The 23627-nt window shown below is 40.1% G+C and overlaps 1 protein-coding gene across 1 annotated transcript in view; it reads right to left on the bottom strand.

Moving 5' to 3' along the window:
• The window catches only part of EMX1 (empty spiracles homeobox 1), an 87216-nt gene that overhangs the window by 16249 nt on the left and 47340 nt on the right, over nt 1-23627 (bottom strand). The window contains exon 2 of the mRNA XM_077478080.1: nt 18909-19093. Coding sequence (XP_077334206.1) covers nt 18909-19093 — 185 coding nt within the window. The remainder of the gene's footprint in view (nt 1-18908; nt 19094-23627) is intronic.

Here is a 23627-nt window from a genome sequence, read left to right as displayed (position 1 = left end):
AACAAAACCAGCAGCTCCTTCGGGGGTCAGTGCTACATAAGTATGATTGAAAGAAAAGGGAGGGCACCAACTTAGTGCCCTAGCATTTATATCTAAAAAATGGCCAATGTGAAGCAGTCCATTTCTCAGAACTTGACAATCTCCTCATGTAGACTCCCATTGCCTTGGGCTTGGATCCAAGGGCAGATGTACCATCTATGCAGACCATGCGGCTGCACAAGGGCCCTCTGGAATTTACCATCATGCAGATACTATGGCCCCTTCCTGCTACCCTGTTTACCCCGAAAATAAGACCTAGCGTGATTGTCGGTGATGGCTGCAATATAAGCCCTTCCCTGTTTCCCTCGAAAATAAGCCCTACTCTGGAAATAAGACCTACAAGGACTCTAACTAGGGCTTATTTGGGGGGTTGGTATTGCAACCATCACCGACAATCATGATAAGTTTTATTTTCGGGGGAAACAGAGTATCACTTTGACCTTGCACCACTAGGAGGACCCAGCTAGGTTGACAGCGCTTGGCATCCTGGTTTACGTGCATGTTGTGCATATTATCTGCCAATTTCCTGCTTAGGTCAAAGCACAAAGCAGTATGATGAAAACAATGCATTTACTATAATGTTTAGATAGAGCCTTCTATTCGGTGGATCTAATGAAGCACCGTTCTTCCACTTTACCGGAGATCATGTGACCAATGCCAAGGCACTGGTCTTATCACCACAATCAAAGAGGGTAGGATTTTCACATTTCTCTAAAACTTGAGTCACATTGGTATTAACTGATTTTTGACTCCGTTTTTTTTAAAATAAACAATAAAATGCCAGCTTATGTTCACAGATCGGTAGCCTAGCCTGACACTTTCCATTATTATCCATCAAAGTTACCGAAGACTTTCACACACTAGTCCTTTATGATTAGATGTCTCGCTCTATGCTACATATGGATATTTCCATGGTACAGTGAGGATTGAGATGAAGGATCACATTAGCATCTTTTAATGTGATATGAAGGAAGTAAAACTGCTACTATGTTAATATTTATAACAACTTTTTTTTTTTTAAGCCCGCCCTTCCAAATCTGTGGGTCCTGTATGCTTCTGTTACTTCAATACTGTGATAAAAATTCACAGACAAAAATTAAAATCAACAGATTTGTTCACTCTATGAAAATACATTTGTGGAATAAAAGTGTCAGTAAAATTGTCCGCCTGTCTCTCAGATTTATCTGTTTAGCCTTCACTCTCTTTTTTTATCTCTTTATCTATGTATATAGCTATCTATCTATCTTTTGTATTTATTATTGTTGTTGTTATTCTAATTATTATTTACCTATCTATATATCATTATTGTTACTTTTTTATTATTATTATTAATATTTGACTATTTATTTATATTTCATTATTATTATTATTATTATTATTATTATTATTATTATTATTATTATTAATAATAATAATAATAATAATAATAATGATATCTGACTATTTATTTATATTTCATTATTATTATTATTATTATTTGTATTATTTGTATTATTATTATCTAGCCATCTATTTATATTTTATTATTATTATCATTATTACTATAATCTAATTATTATTGACCTATCTATATTTCATTATTATTATTATTAATAGCTGACTATTTATTTATATTTCATTATTATTATTATTTCTTATTATTATTTTTATTATTATTATCTAGCCATTTATTTATATTTTATTATTATTATCATTATTACTATAATCAAATTATTATTATTATTTATTATTATTTACTGCCTCTCTATCTATGTTTTATTACTATTATTATCTACCTATGTTTTATTATTATTGTCATTATTATTACTCTAATCTATTGTATTATTATTATTTTCATTACAGGCATACCCCACTTTTAAGTACACAATGGGGTTTAGTTACTAAAGCTGGAAAGTGCAAAATCAGGCTCACTGCTACATAGAAACCAATGAGCTTCCATGTTTTATTATCAAAGCTTAATTGAACAAGCTGGAGTTAGAAGCTCATTTGTTTCTATGCAGCAGTGAGTCTGATTTTGCACTTTCCAGCTTTAGTAAATAAACCCCATTGTGTACTTAAAAGTGGGGTATGCCTGTATCTATCTATCTATCTATCTATCTATCTATCTATCTATCTATCTATCTATCTATCTATCTATCTGTCTTTTATTACTATTATTATTATTTTCACTGTTGTTGTTAATAATAATAATAGTATTATTATATAATGTCTGTTGTTGAATTTTCCCAGCGCGTGTACACAAGTCCGTCGGACAAAAGTCCAAAGTACAAAAATCCAACCGTTTGTACGCTCCATCAGACAATTGTCGCATTTTCCGCAGACAAATGTTGGATGGCAGGTTTTAAAATTTTATGGAGTTATTGCAAACTAATTTTCAAAGGCTTTTATTTTCTAGTGATATCAAGAATAATATTATTATGCTTTTTTTTTTGGGTAAGTTACCACAACACCATTATCACATAGTTTTTAAGATCAAAGACACAACTATGTTGGTGTCCGTTAATTTTACATTGTATTTTTTAAAATGTAACTGCCTACTCACAAACTGTCATTTGAAGTAAAACATATAGCCAAGTACTATTATTATTATTGTGCATTATTATTATTATTAATTTATTTATTATAATTATTATTATTATATATTTTGCATTAAAAAAAGGAAACAAATAAAATTAGACGTGCTATCTGCCATTAGTACCAAAAAGTGCATTCTATGCATCCAAAAATACACAAAATATACCAAATCAAATCATTATTATTCAACCAAAAAATAAAATAAAAGCCCCCATGCATGTGTCCTGCTTCTTAATATAGGGGGTCACCAATGCCAAGAGTTGGTGAAAGCAGGTGTCCGTCATCCGGAGATAATTCCGAAAATCATCCGGATTATTCTCCTGGAGCTCCCGCAGCAAAGGCCTATGAAATGGTCACGATTAATAAAGCAACCAATTTTTGGTCCAAGAACTCCTCCTCCTGTAACTCCTCCTCCTGTAACTGGACTTAGGTCAAAGCAATAACTCCAAGGCCGATAATAAATAACATGTTATATCCTCCCATTCCGCAACATGTCTGGTTGACGAACGGCCGTTCAGAAACTAACCGAAAAGCACAAAATGAAAAGCGCAAAATGAAAAGCACGAACCAACACTCACCAAACATCTACTAATAAAGAATTAGCAGAAGGATGGAGCTAAAGAGCTGAAAAACCACATAGTACATCACTACGTTCGTATTTGTTGGCCGACATTTCCTCGCCGTTTGTATGTAAGACAAAATCCAGGCACACGCTGGACGACAAAAGTCTGAGATTTTGTCTGTACGAGGCTTTAGAGTAGAAAAAACACCCAACAAACAAAATCCCATTCATTTCAATGGCTCCTGTTCACATCTGAGCATTATGTCGCCTGAAGCAAAATGCCCGAAGCTCAAAAAAGTACATGAGCTTCATTTTGGCAGATTACAGGCCCCATAGACTTTAACCACTTAACAACCGCCCTATAGCCAAATGACGGCTACAGGGTGGTTTCTTATCTCTGGGAGGCCGTCATATGACGTCCTCCCAGAATTCCGCTCTCGCGCACCCCCTGGGGCGCGCACTCAAGAGCATCCGTGACCGCCGGGTCCACAGGACCCGGCGCATCACGGATCACGGTAAACGGCCGCTCATACCACATGATCCTCCCTCCCCCTCTCTGTACCGATCGGAACAGCGGAGGGGGAAGAGATCGGTGTCAGCAGCGATGTGGGCTGCATCTGCAGTGCCCACATCGCTACTCACCGAAAATTAACCCCTCAATTCCCTGCCAATACTCTGCATTACTCTGCAATACCATGCAACACTCTGCAATACCATGCAACACTCTGCAATACTCTGCATTACTCTGCAATACTCTGCAATACTATGCAATACTCTGCATTACTCTGCAATACTCTGCATTACACTGCATTACTCTGCATTACACTGCATTACACTGCATTACTCTGCAATACCCTGCAATACTCTGCAATACCCTGCAACACTCTGCAATACCCTGCAACACTCTGCAATACCCTGCAACACCCGCCAACACTCTGCAATGCTCTGCAACACCCGCCAATACCCTGCAACACTCTGCAATGCTCTGCAACACTCTGCAATGCTCTGCAACACCCACCAATACCCTGCAACACTCTGCAATGCTCTGCAACACCCGCCAATACCCTGCAACACTCTGCAACACTCTGCAATGCTCTGCAACACCCACCAATACCCTGCAACACTCTGCAATGCTCTGCAACACCCGCCAATACCGTGCAACACTGCAATGCTCTGCAACACCCTCCAATATCCTGCAATACTCTGCAACGCCATACTCTGAGATACCCAGCCATACCCAGCCATAGTCGGTGATACCCTACAATACCCAGCCATAGACACCCCCCCCCCCCCCCCCCCGCTGCTCTCCGGTGCTTCTACCGACTCGCCAATACGATCAAATCCAGAATCTTTTTATTTTTTTTTATTTTTTTTTTCAGGCTTCCCAGCTTAGACGTGAGATGCGGGATCTTATTGACCCCATATCTCACTGTAAAGAGGACCTGTCAAAAAATTAGAAGTGATGTCATGTGTTATAATTTATTTGTATTGTATTTTGGGACGACAACTGTACTGACTAAAAGAAAATCATACGGTCTGGTATCGTACGAGGAAAAGTTTCGAGAGTTTTTGGGCTTTGGCATTTTTTCTTTATTAGCCAATAGAGAAAACTGTTATCTGTTGCATCATTTGCTGCTAGGTATTTCTGCTTTTTTTTTTAGCTTGTCCATTAGCTTTTATTTCTTCTTTTATTATTATTATTCATTTATTATAATGTTTTTTTGTTAGGGTAAGGGGTTCGATTTCAGTTAGGATTAGGAGTTGGGGGGTTAGGGTTATTTATTATTATTTTTATTTTATTTTTTTTTCAAATATGTTTTTTTATTAACACCCAATGTGGGCTAGGACAATGGAATACAGGAATAAAAAGGAAGTCATAAGTAACATCAACATAGAGAGAAAGAGAAAAAGCAGGGTTTCCTATGTACATTATTTATTTGATTTTATTTATTTATTATTATTATACAAATAATAATAACTTAATAAATAAATGTAAAATAAATACACAAATAAATAAAAATCTTAAATAAAAAATAAATACATTCAATAAATTAATACTAAATAACAATAAATAAATAATTAACCCTTAACTTTAACCTTTCCCCCTTAAAAAATAAAATAATAATAAATAACACCCTAACCCTAACAAAAAAGTATTGTTATTATTATTATTATTATCAATAATAATAATGTATTTTTGTTTGAGTTTGGGTGTTGTTATATTATTATTATTATTATTATTAATAATAATAATAATAATAATAATAATAATAATTATAATAATAATAATAATGTATTTATTATTTTTTAAGGCTAGAGGTTAATTATTATTTATTAATGTATTATTACATATTATTCATTTACTTATTTATGATGATTTTTAGTTATTTTGTGTATTTATTTTACAATTATTTATTCATATATTATTACTATTTTATTTTTAACTTTTTTTCTGTTTGAGCAGAAAATAGGGCAGAAATGCACGAATGGCACGTTTCCATTCATTTATATGGGAACACAAACACACCAAAAACGCCCAAATCTGCCCAGTTCGAGCGACAAAAGACCATGTGAACCATCTCTATAGAGAATAATAATTTTTTGTCTCATCCAGTGTTTTTGAGCTTCAAGCTTCTAGCAGGTAATTGTTGGGCGTTTTTAGACCTGCGGCTAAGGCTGCATTCACATTACAGCGCTTTGAATCGCGGGCAGATTTGGAGCGAATCTGCCCACGATTTTGACAGCGCCGAGGTGTGAATGACCAAACGCGGGACTCGCATTCGAGATGCCATTACTTATGAATGGCACCTGAAATCGCAGTGCGGGTCTGCCGCGACTCTTGCGCGATAAATGATGCTGCAATCGCTGCAACCCGAATCGCGAGACGCATGTCGCCCAAAAATGGCTCCTGAACAATTTTTTGGGCGACATGCTTCCCGCGATGCGATTTGAGGTGTCATTCAAATGAATGACATCTTGAACGCAAGTCCCGCATTTTGTCATTCACAACTCGGCGCTGTCAAAACGTCAGCAGATTCGTGGCAAATCTGCTCGCAATTCAAATCGCTGTAGTGTGAATCCAGCCTTTAAGAGTAGAAAATCGGCCAAAAATGCCTAGATGTGAACGGCGCCTGATAGAAATTGGTTAATATCACTATGGCTGTAAAATCATTTTCAGTACAAATTTATTTCCGCAGCTCAGAAATCATATTTGGCAATGAGTAGAATTTGCCATTTCCCTGAACATTCTTTTCCTAAAACAGAAACCCCACCTCCCAACTCTGTCCAAAACTAACAAAAAAACATTTTAGGTTAAAGTTGTTTTATATTATTATTATTAAGATTATTTTATTATTATTATTATGCTATTTAAAAAAAACCTTCGTCAATCCATAATTTTCAAAAGCCCAGCTAAAAATAAAAATGTCACATCTCTCCAACCATCTTGACCCTCTCCAACCATGGTGACCCTCTCCAATCATGGTGACCCTCTTCAACCATGGTGATCCTCTCCAACCATGGTGATCCTCTCCAACCATGATGACCCTCTCCAATCATGGTGTCCCTCTCCAATCATGGTGACCCTCTTCAATCATGGTGACCCTCTCCAACCATGGTGATCCTCTCCAACCATGGTGATCCTCTCCAACCATGATGACCCTCTCCAATCATGGTGTCCCTCTCCAATCATGGTGTCTCTCTCCAATCATGGTGACCCTCTCCAATCATGGTGTCTCTCTCCAACCATGGTGACCCTCTTCAATCATGGTGACCCTCTCCAACCATGGGGACCCTCTCCAACCATGGTGACCCTCCCCAATCATGGTGATCCTCTCCAACCATGGTGACCCTCTCCAACCATGGGGACCCTCTCCATCCATGGTGACCCTCTCCATCCATGGTGACCCTCTCCATCCATGGTGACCCTCTCCAACCATGGTGACCCACTCCAACCATGGTGACCCTCTCCAACCATGGTGACTCTCTCCAACCATGGGGACCCTCTCCAACCATGGTGACCCTCTCCAACCATGGTGACCCTCTCCAACCATGGGGACCCTCTCCAACCATGGGGACCCTCTTCAATCATGGTGACCCTCTCCAACCATGGGGACCCTCTCCATCCATGGTGACCCTCTCCATCCATGGTGACCCTCTCCAACCATGGTGACCCACTCCAACCATGGTGACCCTCTCCAACCATGGTGACTCTCTCCAACCATGGGGACCCTCTCCAACTATGGTGATCCTCTCCAATCATGGTGACCCTCTCCAACCACAGGGTCCCTCTCCAATCATGGTGACTCTCTCCAACCATTGTGACCCTCTCCAACCATGGTGACCCTCTTCAATCATGGTGACCTTCTTCAATCATGGTGACCCACTCCAACCATGGGGATCCTCTCCAACCATGGGGACCCTCTTCAACCATGGTGACCCTCTCCAATCCCGGGAACCCTCTCCAATCATGGTGTCCCTCTCCAACCATGGGGACCCTCTCCATCCATGGTGACCCTCTCCATCCATGGTGACCCTCTCCAACCATGGTGACCCACTCCAACCATGGTGACTCTCTCCAACCATGGGGACCCTCTCCAACCATGGCGACCCTCCCCAATCATGGTGATCCTCTCCAACCATGGTGACCCTCTCCAACCTTGGGGACCCTCTCCATCCATGGTGACCCTGTCCAATCATGGTGACCCTCTCCAATCCCGGGAACCCTCTCCAATCATGGTGTCCCTCTCCAACCATGGGGATCCTCTCCATCCATGGTGACCCTCTCCAACCATGGTGACCCACTCCAACCATGGTGACCCTCTCCAACCATGGTGACTCTCTCCAACCATGGGGACCCTTTCCAACCATGGTGACACTCTCCAACCATGGTGACCCTCTCCAACCATGGGAACCCTCTCCAACCATGGGGACCCTCTTCAATCATGGTGACCCTCTCCAACCATGGGGACCCTCTCCATCCATGGTGACCCTCTCCATCCATGGTGACCCTCTCCAACCATGGTGACCCTCTCCAACCATGGTGACTCTCTCCAACCATGGGGACCCTCTCCAACTATGGTGATCCTCTCCCATTATGGTGACCCACTCCAACCATGGTGTCCCTCTCCAGCCATGGTGACTCTCTCCAACCATGGGGACCCTCTCCAACTATGGTGATCCTCTCCAATCATGGTGACCCTCTCCAACCACAGGGTCCCTCTCCAATCATGGTGACTCTCCAACCATTGTGACCCTCTCCAACCATGGTGACCCTCTTCAATCATGGTGACCTTCTTCAATCATGGTGACCCACTCCAACCATGGGGACCCTCTCCAACCATGGGGACCCTCTCAGATCATGGTGACCCTCTCCAACCATGGGGATCCTCTCCAACCATGGGGACCCTCTTCAATCATGGTGATCCTCTCCAACCATAGGTACCCTCTCCATCCATGGTGACCCTCTCCAACCATGGTGACCCACTCCAAACATAGTGACCCTCTCCAACCATGGGGACCCTCTCCATCCATGGTGACCCTCTTCAATCATGGTGACCCTCTTCAACAATGGGGACCCTCTCCATCCATGGTGACCCTCTCCAATCACGGTGACCCTCTCCAACCATGGTGACCCTCTCCAATCATGGTGACCCTCTCCAGTCATGGTGACCCTGGGACAACCAGTGTTTTCATTGAGATCATATAATTCCCTAATCCTGTGATTGGCTTCCTGTGTCCTCGTATTACAAAACTCTGCTGATCTTGTGACTCCAGCAGGCAGACCTCCTCCCCCTTCCCGTATTTTCCTTCCCTTTACTGTACACAAGTGTGCAGGGGTCTTTCTTGGTACAGTAAAACCTTGGATTGAGAGTAACTTGGTTTGAGTGCGTTTTGCAAGACAAGCACAATTTTTTGCAAAATGTTGACTTGATATACAAGTGATGTCTTGATATACAAGTAACATCATGTCACAACTGAGTAAAAAAGAGAAGAAAGGCACCTCTAAGTGTAGCAATATGGTTTCATTCAATGAAGGTACATTTAGCAACTCACATGGTTGATGAATAAAACAGGCAACATCTAAGTATACAGGCATCTGGGGTAAAGCTGTCCTCCTCCCCGCCATTGATGTCGTCCCTTCTAGGCTGTACTCCACAAGCGAGGAGGGTAGCCTTCCCGGTCACAATGGCAGACTGACAGCAGTAAGAGCCGGTGGTGTGGAGGACGGTCTATGTGCACAGCTTTACCCTGGATGCTTGCATACTTAGATGTGACTCTTTTATTCATCAACCATGTGAGTTTCTAATTGTTGTACCTTCATTAAATGTAACCATATTGCTAAACTTAGAGGCGCCTCTCTTCTCTTTTATTCTCTGTAGCTCCTGCTGGATTTTGCTTCTAATCCCCTTGTGGAGGCTTCCATTTGTGGATGGACATTTTATGGTTACACAACCCATCACATTGCTATCATCTTTTTACATGGACTATAAACTGAAGGACTTATGAATAAATGGTTGTGGAACAAATCATCTGAGTTTCCATTATTTCTTATGGGGAAATTTGATATACAAGTGCTTTGGATTACAAGCATGTTTCCGGAACCAATTATGCTCGCAATATGAGGTTTTACAGTATTTGCAGAGCAGAAACATGTAAGAATATCTGTGGAGTATGTAACATCGGCTGGTGGAGGATTGTGTTTTGTCTCAGCAAAGGTAGAGAGAAGGGAACACGTTGCTCATGGTTTTATCCCTTTTGATGCCGGTAGTGATTGAAGTTTAGATACCCAGACCAAATGTAACATCGTAAGTGAATTTGACACAGTCTGACAGAATTGTATGGACGCTAGGAAGGTGCACAGGTGCACATTCCCAGTTTTCTACAGTTTTCTACTGTAATGTCTAACAATGGGTCATCAAGAAGGTTTAAATTTAAAAAATCGCAGACAACCCCCCCCCCCCCCCCAGGGCTGTGCTGTCTATCAATTTTTTAAGAAGACACATTGGGGAATTTTACCAACTATATGTATATATATATATATATCTATATATCTATATATATATATATATATATATATATATATAGATATATATATATATATACATACATATAATATTACATTTTAGTATGCTTTTATTGCCTTGAATATTTAATATTAAATATGGAATATTACTAGGTTCATTATTAATACTAAAGGGGCAGTGAGTGTGGCAGTGAGTTTGGCAGATGCATGGGTGTATTTTTTAGGTAATGGTGTATACTGTATATGTTTTTGATATATTTTAGTGTTGTAACTTCATAATATATTACTATTATTATTAATATTATTATTATTATTACTATTATTATTTTTTTATCTATTTTATATTACTTTAATTGTCTATCTATCTCCCTATTATTATACTTTATTATCATTATTATTATTACTTTTATCTGTCTATATATTAATATTTGTATTATTATTATTATTATTATTATTATTATTATTATTATTATTATTATTATTATTATTATTATATCTGATGTATATTATTACTTTTGTCTATTTATTTTGTTTATTTAGAATAATAATATTATGTATCTATCTTACTATCTTACCTTACTAACTAGGTAAAAATCTTATTTATATTTATTACTTTTATCTATCTATTACTTATTCTATCTATCTATCTATCTATCTATGATTAATATTATTACTTTTATTATTATATAACTATTTTCTATCTTTTATTAATATTACTACTGTTATTATTATTATTATTATTCTATCTATCTATCTATCTATCTATCTATCTATCTATCTATCTATCTATCTATCTGTCTTATTTATATTATTACTTTTTTATTCATTTATTTATAATAATATAATTTATTTATGTGTCTATCTTCTTTATATTTATTGCTTCTATCTATCTATCTATCTATCTATCTATCTATCTATCTATCTATCTATCTATCTATCTATCTGTCTGTCTTATTTATATTATTACTTTTATCTATTTATTTATTTATAATAATATTGCTTATTTATTTATCTATCTCCTTTATATTTATTACTTTTATCTATTAATTATTCTATCTATCAATCTATCTTTCTATTTATCTATCTATCTATCTATCTATGTTATACAGCAAAAAAATAAAAATAAAAAATTAAGAAAAAGAAGAATGTTTACTGTGGAAGCGAATAATTATTTTGGAAAAAAAATGTCTATTTTCCTGCCTTTAGCCAATATTGATGAAAGATCTAACCCTTTCATGGCGCAGGTATGACATGTAAACCAATATGGCCGCTGTTGCAGCATTTCAGCGTAAAATACAGGATGAACCCGTGAATATTAATAGAATTCCTGGATATTTCATTGCGGCTTATTTAAGTCGGGCCAGGGTAACTCTAGCTGACAGTAATTCCAAATTACTTTATCCGCCTCTCCTACCCTGGGCCTTCTCATTTCTGTCAAAAATTCTAATTTATACAGACGTCACCCCTGCAAGGCAAAATTCCCGCAATCTAGAACTGCTGACTAATTTACATATCCATTAGTGCCTCCACCAATGGCGAGCCTTCACCTACCACCAGCGTTCTCACCCCTCCCAGCCGCATGCAAATGCTTTTTTTTTTTTTTTGCGCTCAAACTGGCGGACAAAGCAAGGTTTTTATATTCCTGGCAGTGGAGGAGCCGGCGCAGGGAGCTCTGGGAGGTGATAGAGAGAGAGAAACGTTTATAGGTGTATCACAACATATGGTGGAATTATCGACAAATACATTACTCGTAGGTGGCGATCCCTATTAAGTGCTTTTTCATTGCCGTGCGCTATGACTTAATATGGAGCGCTCAGTGGGACTCCAGTAATATATTAGAAATGTTAAATGTTTGTGCCACGTGGTGCCTGCCAGCATGCGCTGTCTGTTGGCGCTGAATATATTTCGCTTTTTTCGGAGTTGTCGGATAAGTTTTACTACGTTAAAAGAAAACTCCACCTTCGCTAAACATTTGAGGCAATGTATATATACAACAGCTGCACAAAGGCGTTTTGTAAATGAATTCAAATTTAAATTTTCTTCAAAATTACCTTTACCTTCCAATCGGCAGCCTCAATTACATTTTTTTATGTATTTAACTGTATAATTGAGGAGCAGTGTTGTCACCCCAGAACAGGTAGTGGATTGGGACTACAGAACACCTCTCCTTATCTAGATCTTTCCTTAGTCCCAACACACTTCCTGAGAACATTGTTTGATATACGAAGGCAGAGTGCACAGGACAGCACCAGATTTCTGGTTGTTTTTTGTACAGATCTAACAAAATGTTTTCAAAAGATTATTTATTAGACCAAAAGGTTTATTGTTAGGGTTTACATACACTTAGCTGCTACTTCCTGGTAGCCTAATATCAGCTTGGGTTTGGTCCCAACCGGGAAGAAAGCTGTTAGTGCTGGGCAAAACAATTGTTCACTATGAAGGGATGAGCTTGGGTTTGCAATGCCCAACAGAAATGGGCATTGCCAAACCACAAAATGTAGTTATTATAGAACCGCAATAATAAAAATAAAGTTATGACTTGTTCATTATGAAGGGAGGAGCTTGGGTTTGGCTTGGAACCCAGAAGGAAGCTGTCAGTGCCACCAACGTGGCTCATCAGTTCACCAATTCTGGCTATTGAACTGAACAGTCATTCTCCACTTTTTTTTTTACTTTGAGTTTTACAGTAGCCCAACAGAAATGGGGATTGCAAAACCACAAAATGTAGTCATTATAAAACTGAAATATGAAGGGATGAGCTTGGGTTTGGTCTGAACCCAGAAGCAAGCTGCCAGTGCCAAGAATATGGCTCATCAGGTTCCCAATTCTGGTGAACCATTTAACAATCAATCACTCTTCAATTTTTTTACTTATGTCTTTGAGTTTTACAGCAGCGTAACAGAAATGGGCATGGCAAAACCACAAAATGTAGTCATTATAAAACTGCAATATGAAGGGATGAGCTTGGGTTTGGTCTGAACGCAGAACCAAGCTGCCAGTGCCACCAATATGGTCCATCAGGTTCCCAATTCTGGCGAACCATTTAACAATGAATCACTCTCCACTTTTTTGACTTGTGCCTTTTTAGTTTTACAAAAGCCCAACAATAAATGGGCATTGCAAAACCACAAAATGTAGTTATTATAGAACTGCAATAACAAAAGTAAAGTTATGAGTTGTTCATTATGAAGGGAGGAGCTTGGGTTTGGCTTGGAACCCAGAAGGAAGCTGTCAGTGCCACCAACGTGGCTCATCAGTTCACCAATTCTGGCTATTGAACTGAACAGTCATTCTCCGCTTTTTTTTAATTTGAGTTTTACAGCAGCCCAACAGAAATGGGGATTGGTCTGAACCCAGAAGCAAGCTGCCAGTGCCAATATGTGTGGCACTTTGTCCGATCGGAATTCTCTACACACAATCGGACAAAGTCTGATCGGATCATGTTGTCGGAAAATGTTATAGCCCAGCTCTAAAACTTTGTCCGTCGGATATTCTGGTGGAACTGGAAATAGTCTGATGGAGCCCACACACAGTCGGATTATCCGACAACGCGGTCCGATCTGACATTTTCCATCAGAATGTCCGACCGTGTGTACAACGGCTTTGAGTTTTACAAAAGCCCAACAAGAAATGGGCATTGCAAAACCACAAAATGTAGTTATTATAAAACTGCAATATGATGAGCTCAAACAACTTTGATTGGGGATTACCCACCTTGCAGGTACATGTACACTAAAGGGCAGGATTACTTGTGACCTCATTGGCCAAATATAGACACAAGGCCATATTAGGTCACAGACAGTACCGTACCATGTGGCATTACAGGTCAACAATGTCATGAGCATCACTGCTCCTTTGTGACATGTATCTGTGGGCAGGAAATCCCCCACACACAGCTGAATGGCATGGCACTGACAGCTTCCATCTTGGTTTGGACCAAACCCAAACCAAACCCAAGCTTATCCCATCATAGTGAAGTCATATCTTTGACATATATACTTTATAAAGCTGTTTTTTATTCTCACTGAGCTATGAAGTCATAACTCTAGTCTACTGTAGTAATTGCTTTTCTATAATGACAATTATTTTGTGGTTTTGCAATGCTTGTTCTGTAAAATTCAAAGATGCAAGTCAAAAAAGTGGAGAATGACTTGCTAGAATCAGAGAACTGATGGGTGACACTGGGGTATAAAGTCCTCAGACTTGCACTGTAGAAGCTCGAGTCCGCGGACACCTGCAGCTTGTCTTCAAGTACATTCTACCAGTTGCTTCTGAGAGCATTCACAGTTGATGGACAGATGCATTTGAAATGCATGTGACCTCCTTGTAAGCTTTATCAACCTGCCTCAAGCTGTTTTTGTGTTCCCATTAACTGGTATAGAGGGAGAAGCAGTTCTGACCAAAATAAAGCTGGTGAACACTGGCTGTTTTATTGCTTAATAGTATTCTGCCATGTTTTTACCGTATGTGTTCTACATGCTTTATTTCCTCTGTACTACAATTTTGTCGAATGCGTGTTCTTCAGTTTTCACAGAGAAAAAAGGTCATTGTGTTAAATATTTGGAAGCCAATATTCTAATGGATGTGTGTGACGTTTAGCAAGCAGCCGAGAGCAGAGCCGCATGTGCAACAGGAACATGTGCGGGTGTCGAAATATGCGATTATAAATGGAAATATTAGCATACAAAGCTGAGGAATCTCACAGATGGTTTCTAGAAAATGTGTCTCAGTCTGTACACAAATACCCCGGCGTATCCGATTTCCATCGCTGCTCATGTGTGGATGCGGCAAGCTTGCTGCAGACATGGAGGGGGACATATTTATTACCTTACTTTCACTGGGCAGAAAGGAAATGACCAAGCCAATAAAAATGGATCTGATCTTGAGCCTAAGTCAGACCAATTATTCCCAGGGCTAATTTTGTTAAAAATCTGAAATGTGCAATGGGATGAAAAAGACAACATTCTTCAAATTTGCTGGATTTTGTGAAATTGATTTGCTCACTGGACTTGGAATAAAAAGTGAGTGAAGATGGCTGATGGCTAAGTAGCCAACACAGTGGTGGAGAACCAGTTAGAGTACAAACAACGTCTGCTTAATTTGTTCCCCTTTTGGGTATTACTATACAATACATTGACCAACATCATTTGTAATTTTTGGCCAATATATTTATCAAGAAGGTATGCTAGATATTTTTTGGAGTGGGATTTAAATGTATTTATGTTTTTTTGTCAGTTTTTATTGCTGTCTGAGCCCCAATTAGGGAGATTCGCCCTCTCGATTTGTCCTGTTTACCATTATCATTGAAAGTGAACATAAAATAATATCCCAAAATTTGTATTTTTATCCCCAGAAAAGTAATAAAGGGGTAATCTTCCAATGGGGACATTAGTTCTGGTGATCTGGAGGACCCCAAGAGATTTCCTTATTTTGCAGGGATTTTCTCTCACTTCCTGTTTTGGCTATGGGACAGTAAGTGAAGGTAAATCTCCCCAATGGAACACAGAGGGCAAAAATAGACCATACAGGAGTTATAACCATCCCTTAATCTATTAAAAATGGAAAAAAAAAAGTTTTGCCTTTTAGTTCTACTTTAAGCCCTTGTACACACGGTCGGAGATTCCGACTACCAAATCCTTCGGAGTAATTCCGACTGATTATTTCTGGAAGAGGTCCGGAAGTGATGTTGCATACACACGGTCGGACTAAGTTGTCGTAAAATCCGATTGTACATAATGTGATGACGTTATTTCGTTAGACGGGACTACGTTCAGGCTAGTAGCCAATAGCTTTGGTCTAGGAATTTGATCTGAGCATGCGTGGCACTTTATCCGTCGGAGTAGGCTACACGTGATCGGAGTATGTCCAATAGGAGCATTTTGTTGGAAAATTTTACCGGCAAGTTGGAAAACTTGGTCCGTCGGATATTCCGACGAAAACAGTCCGATGCAGACCACACACAGTCGGAATATCCGACAAAACGGTCCGATAGGACACATTTCGTCAGAATCTCCGACCGTGTGTACAAGGGCTTAGACTTTCATAATCCTCTTGCTCAAAACCAATTTTTGTGTTTTAACAAAGATATATCAACAGCTGACATATACATTGTTTAACTTTTTAGGTATGGAGGAATTTGTTTGTTTTCGAAAGTGAATAAAGCTATGGCTCTTCCTCTGTAGAATTTGTTGGTCCTTCTTGATGCTTTTAACATGAAGCCCTTAAATGTGTGCTTGCATACTATGCATATGAACCACTAAGTTTACATTGTACCCATTGGGTATGATTGTGGTTGACTCTGAGAAAGTAAATAGTCAAAACTCTCACAAGATGGCCACTCTGTGATTTTCAGCGGTTGGTTTTGACAAGCAATGGGGCAAGAAATGGGAGCTTTTTGAGGCCATGACGCAGTACTTTGCCACATGGATAATTGAGGACTGTACAAGGTCTTAATTCAACCCAAGGAAGGACTGGCTGGCCTACAGGTAACACTGGATTGTATGAGGACATGATTCAGTTGTTTATTTGCCACATGAAGAACTTGGGGCTGTGTGAAGATCAGAACCATCTCTGAAATATATTGGTTGGTATATAGAGAACTGAGGGCTGTATGAGAGTTTGAATGCAGTCTGAGATAGATTGGTTGGCATACAGAGAAATGAGGGTTGTATAAGAACCTTACAAAGTTCTGAGATGGACTGATCAATATATGGAGAGCTATGTGAGAAACTGACCCACCTCTGAGATGGATTGGCTGGTAACAAGGGGGCTGTGTGAAGACCTGATACAGTTTTAAGGTGCATTGGTTAATACACTGAAAAAGAGACCTGACTAAGCCCTGAGATGGATTGGTTGATATATGGAGAGCTGTGTGGAGATCCAAGACAGCTCTAAGATCGATTGGTTGGTATACAGAGAGTTGTGTGGCGATCTAATGCTGCATACACACGATCGGAATTACGGCCAGAAAAAAACTGATGAGAGCTTTTCATCGGAAAATGTGACCGTGTGCATGCTCCATCAGAATTTAGCTGTCCGAATTTCCGCCAGCCAAAAATTTATAGCATGTTCTCAATTTTCCAGACGGAAAAACTATCTATCGGTAATTCCGATCGTTTGTGTATGCAATTCCGACATGCCAAAAATCACGCATGCTTAGATTCAACTACGAGACAGAAGCTATTGGCTACTGGCTATTGAACTTCCTTTTTCTAGTCACGTCGAACGTGATGTACGTCACCGCGTTATAAATGATCGGAATTTGATGTGACCGTGTGTAAGCAAGACAGCTTGAGCCGAATTCCGTCAGAATTCCATCGGAAAAACCATCAGAGCTTTTTCCGACGAGAATTCCGATCGCGTGTACGTGGTATATGCCAACTCTATGATGGATTGGTTGGTTAATGGGAGCTTTGAGTAGACCTTAGGTTTAGATTTTTTATACTGAAAAATTAGAACTGTGGAAAGACCTGACTAAGCCCTGAGAGGGATCGGTTGGTATATGGAGAGCTGAGTGAAAGATATAAGCCAGCTCTAAGATGGAGTAGTTGGCATATGTAGAGCTGTGTGAGGACCTGAGACAGTTCTAAGGGGAATTAATATACTGAAAAATAAAAACTGCGTTAAGACCAGACTAAGCTCTGAGATGGATGACGTCAGGGGGCCGAGGTGGGTTTGGAGCAAAGACAACTTTATTATTTCATCTTATTATGCAAGTTGACCATTTTCTTGCTAACATACGCCGGCAATTTCTCCCTGCAATTATAATTCATTATTTCACTTTACCTTGTTAATGATTTGCTATGTCCTGGCCTCATTTTGCTGATTGACATGAGTTATCTATACATGCTTATAGCCTCTATAGCATGGGTCTTCAAACTATGGCCCTCCAGTTGTTCAGGAACTACAATTCCCATCATTCCTGGTCATGTCTGTGAATGTCAGAGTTTTACAATGCCTCATGGGATGTGAAGTTTCGCAACAGCTGGAGGGTCGTACTTTGAGGATCCCTGCTCTATAGGGTAGGGTTGCCACCTGTCTGGGATTCACGTGGACAGTCTGAGCTTTGAGTCAGGTGTCTGGGTTTCAGTCTGCCTAAAACCCAGACACATTATTCAGACCAGACTGTGGCTCCCCAAGTAACCGAGATAGTCACACACAAATCTGTTGCCCACCTGTTAACACAATTTGGCCAAACCCACTGTGCGCTGTGGCCACTATATTACTCTGCTTGGTGTCCCAGGTCTTTTACAGTCTTATAATGAATGCTACAAAAAAAATAAAAATTGCCATGCACTGCTAAAGTGTTTTGGTTTGGCTTGAAGAAACGTTGGCAACCCTACTATAAGGACAGGATAAAATGATGGCTCCATTAATTTCAACAGTTATCCATGCCGAGTGCAATCCACAGCAGTATCAGGAGAGAAGCATTTAAGAGTTGTTACGTAAACCCCTAATCACCTTTCAAATAATTAAAATAAAGTCCCTAAGCATTTACTTTAATAAAAAATTGGAAGGGTACTAAATCTATATCTATTGTTGGTGCCATGGGGCAAGAGTTGTCTCCTCTAACCTCATACACTGTTATTATTCTGCAGACTGCTGATACTACTGGATACGCTGACTATAAGACGGTGATATAGGAATATGAATACCGATGTACTGTGCAGTAAACAGACAGTAGTGGTATACACAGATGACTGTAATTACCTGTGTTTCTGACAAGCTGAGGCTACTGGCCAGCTGTTTCCTCTCTGCCCCCACCACATAATGGTTCTTCTCGAAGGCCCTCTCAAGCCGCAGCAGCTGTGAGGGAGAAAAGGCTGTTCTGATTCTTTTAGGCTTCCTGGCGAAGGGTCCATGTAGAAGAAGGCTCTCCTGAGACACGTCGCTGCCTGGAACAGATGAATGCAGGAGTCACCCTCATGTGAACGCATGAACACAAAGACTGGCCTTTTGTATGTAACATCTTCTTACTAAGATCTGACGGTATCCCCCCCCCACCCCATAATAACCAATTAGTAGGCTTGTATCAAGTATTTAGTAGGAACACATTGACACAACATACAGTGGTGTGAAAAAGTGTTTGCCCCCTTCCTCATTTCCTGTTCCTTTGCATGTTTGTCACACTTAAGTGTTTCGGAACATCAAACCAATTTAAACAATAGTCAAGGACAACACAAGTGAACACAAAATGCAATTTGTAAATGAAGGTGTTTATTATTAAAGGTGAAAAAAAATCCAAACCATCATGGCCCTGTGTGAAAAAGTGATTGCCCCCCTTGTTAAAACATACTATAACTGTGGTTGTCCACACCTGAGTTCAATTTCTCTAGCCACACCCAGGCCTGATTATTGCCACACCTGTTCACAATCAAGGCATCACTTAAATAGGAGCTGCTTGACACAGTAAGGTCCACCAGAAGATCCTTAAAAGCTACACATCATGCCGAGACCCAAAGAAATTCAGGAACAATTGAGAAAGAAAGTAATTGAGATCTATCAGTCTGGAAAGGGTTATAAAGCCATTTCCAAAGCTTTGGGAATCCAGCGAACCACAGTGAGAGCCATTATCCACAAATGGCGAAGACATGGAACAGTGGTGAACCTTCCCAGGAGTGGCCGGCCGCCCAAAATTACCCCAAGAGCGCAGCGACGACTCATCCAAGAGGTCACAAAAGACCCCACAACAACGTCCAAGGAACTGCAGGCCTCACTTGCCTCAGTTAAGGTCAGCGTTCATGCCTCCACCATCAGGAAAAGACTGGGCAAAAATGGCCTGCATGGCAGAGTTCCAAGGAGAAAACCACTGCTGAGCAAAAAGAACATCAAAGCTCGTCTCAATTTCTCCACAACACATCTTGATGATCCCCAAGACTTTTGGGACAACATTCTGTGGACCGATGAGACAAAAGTGGAACTCTTTGGAAGGTGTGTGTCCAAGTATATCTGGCGTAGAAGGAACACTGCATTTCATAAAAAGAACATTATACCAACAGTAAAATATGGTGGTGGTAGTGTGATGGTCTGGGGCTGTTTTGCTGCTTCAGGACCTGGAAGACTTGCCGTGATAAAAGGAACTATGAATTCTGCTGTCTACCAAGAGATCCTGAAGGAGAATGTCCGACCATCTGTTCGTGTACTCAAGCTGAAACGAACTTGGGTTCTGCAGCAGGACAATGATCCTAAACACACCAGCAAGTCCACCACCGAATGGCTGAAGAAAAACAAAATGAAGACTTTGGAGTGGCCTAGCCAAAGTCCTGACCTGAATCCTATTGAGATGTTGTGGTATGACCTTAAAAAGGCCGTTCATGCTCGAAAACCCTCTAATGTAACTGAATTAGGACAATTCTGCAAAGATGAGTGGGCCAAAATTCCTCCAGGACGCTGTAAAAGCCTCATTGCACGTTATCGCAAACGCTTGGTTGCAGTTGTTGCTGCTAAGGGTGGCCCAACCAGTTATTAGGTTTAGGGGGCAATCACTTTTTCACACAGGGCCATGATGGTTTGGATTTTTTTCACCTTTAATAATAAACACCTTCATTTACAAATTGCATTTTGTGTTTACTTGTGTTGTCCTTGACTATTGTTTAAATTGGTTTGATATTCCGAAACACTTAAGTGTGACAAACATGCAAAGGAACAGGAAATAAGGAAGGGGGCAAACACTTTTTCACACCACTGTATGGCTATATCGTTTGTGGACACCTGACCATCACACCTACCTAAATAACCAAAAGCATATGGTAGCCCCTTAAAATAATTTGAGTTGAGGTGTCTCCAGTGAAGGATATTATTATTGGTATAGTGTACAAAGACATTTTAGACAATTATGCACTTTCCCACCTTGTGGCAATGGTTTCGGGAAAGGTCCTTTTTTTTCCAGCATAAATCATAAAAAGTGTAGGCGCTTACAGGTTCGAAACACCCCGAATCCAAACATATAAGTCTTATATTGAAAGTTTAATGTTATATATCAGTAAAAAGTTGTCACTACCGTCTCATCACATGGATGTGATGTCACTGCCGTCAAATATGGATGTCGTGACATGGCCATCGTATCGCTGACATGACATGAACCTCATGACAGGGACTTAACATGAAATCATGGTACTGCCGTCAATCAAATTGACACCATGGGGGAAATTTACTAATACTGGAGCGTGCACAGTCTGGTGCAGCTCTGCATAGAAACCAATCAGCTTTCAGGTTTTATTATCAAAGCTTAATTGAACAAGCTGATATTAGAAGCTGATTGGCTACCATGCACAGCTGCAGCAGGTTTTGCACCCTCCAGTTTTAATAGATCTGTCACCACTCTCATACAACATGCATGCTTTGTCTTCACACAACATGGACATCATGTCTATGTCATTGGATAACATGAATGTGCCTGTTATCATCATGTAACACAGACATGATGTCCCTGTTCTCAGGTAACATGCAGAAAACATCCCTACCCTTACGAATAGAAATGCACTACCATTGCATATTACAATATAGAGATTGGGTCACTTGTCTATTTCAAATACCTCAAAATGCTGTGGAGCAGAGGTCAGACACCATCATGCAATATGGAGATAACAATATTGCTTTCATACATTAGATCACTGTCCACATAGGGCCCTCAGGCATTAGGGAAGTCATATAATGTCTGATATTGGATGATGATGATGATGATATCATTGACCACAAAAGTATAAAGAGCATATCACTGGCCTATTACAAAATCAGGAAATAAATAACACTAAACACCCAAATCAGAAAATGTAGCTTTGCATGGATATGGATTCACTACCAACTCTGTTAGCCCTTGTACACACGGTCGGAGATTCCGACGGAATGTGTCCGATCGGACCGTTTTGTCGGATATTCCGACTGTGTGTGGTCTGCATCGGACTGTTTCCATCGGAGTATCCGACGGACCAAGTTTTCCAAAATTTCAGACAAAATGCTCCGATCGGACATACTCCGATCATGTGTAGAGAATTCCGATCGAACGAAGTGCCACGCATGCTCAGATCAAATTCCTACACCAAAGCTATTGGCTACTAGCCTGAACGTAGTCCCGTCGTAGCGAAATAACGTCAACACGACAACTTTGTCCGACCGTGTGTATGCAACAGTTTCGGACAAAATCCGACGGACAAAATCCGATGGATTTGGTTGTCAGAATCTCCGACCGTGTGTACAAGGGCTAAGATATATCTTAATTCCAAGCATGCCAGGTATAACCAGCTGTATACAGATTGCATAGAACCATTCACACCAGGAACTTTCTGCAACAAACTGATAACTCACACAACAGGTAGTTTGAAAAAAGCCAGTTACGCTATGAGAATTTTTTTGAAACTGAACAAGACATAATAACATGACAGAATAGGCAAACTCACAAACTCCATGCAGATCAAAACTTGGTGGGAACTGACCTATCTGATGAAGAGAGCTAACTACTTAGCCAATATGCTGTACTGTAGGCATAATGCCAGTTGGAGATGGTGCTACTGCCCTCACACTTAATGGAGATAGTGTCAGCGCCTTTACATTATTTGGAAATGGTGTTGGTGCCCTTAGACATTATGCCGATGTGTGGGGTCCTCACCCTATATGGATATATTATGGGTGCCCCCAAAATCTATGGAGATGGGGATGGTTCCCCAACACTAATGGAGATGGATGGAGTTGGTGTCTGTGCCTGTAATGGTATCTGTGCCTTCACATTATATGGGGATGATGTTGGTTCTCTTACAGATGATGTTGATGTTCTTTCCTTATATGGATATGTCTTCAGTGCCCTCATAGTAATGGAAATGGAGTTGGTGCCCCCCACACTAATGGAGATGAGCTTGGTGCCTTCACTCTCAATGCAAATGGTATGACACTCCAAAAATCGAGATAGTGTTGGTTTCTTCACACTGTATGAAGAGTGTATTGGTATCCTTACACTAACAGGAATGGGGTTGGTGCCCTTACATAAAATAGAAACAATATAGATGCCCTCGCAAAAGATGGAAACTGTATCGATATTACCATATGGTATTGATGCTCTCTCACTGTATGGAGATAGTATTGATGTCCTCATACTCTATGAAGGTGTTATTATTGCCCTCACATTAAATGGAGATGTTACTGGTAAATTCACAAAAGATGGATATGGTATTAGTGCCCTCACACTATGGGGTTGATTTACTAAAGGCAAAAAGACTGTGCAAGTACAATTGCTCCAGTAAGTGAGAGGAAGCTCTGCTGATTTCCATCAGCCAATCATGTGCATGTAAAAATGCAGTTTTCTTTTTATTTCCCTTGCACGTGATTGAGTATTCTTTGTAAAGTAAAACTTTACCTTATTTAATCTCTAGGGCAACTTCACTTGCAGAGTGCAACTGCACTGTCTATTTGCCTTAAGTAAATCAAGCCCTATATGTA

This window comes from Lithobates pipiens, unplaced genomic scaffold, assembly GCF_037356315.1.
Source record: "Lithobates pipiens isolate NorthernLeopardFrog02 unplaced genomic scaffold, aLitPip1_a1.2 Scaffold_13, whole genome shotgun sequence".
Taxonomy (NCBI): Eukaryota; Metazoa; Chordata; class Amphibia; order Anura; family Ranidae; genus Lithobates; species Lithobates pipiens.
This window is presented reverse-complemented; position numbering and strand designations above follow the sequence as displayed.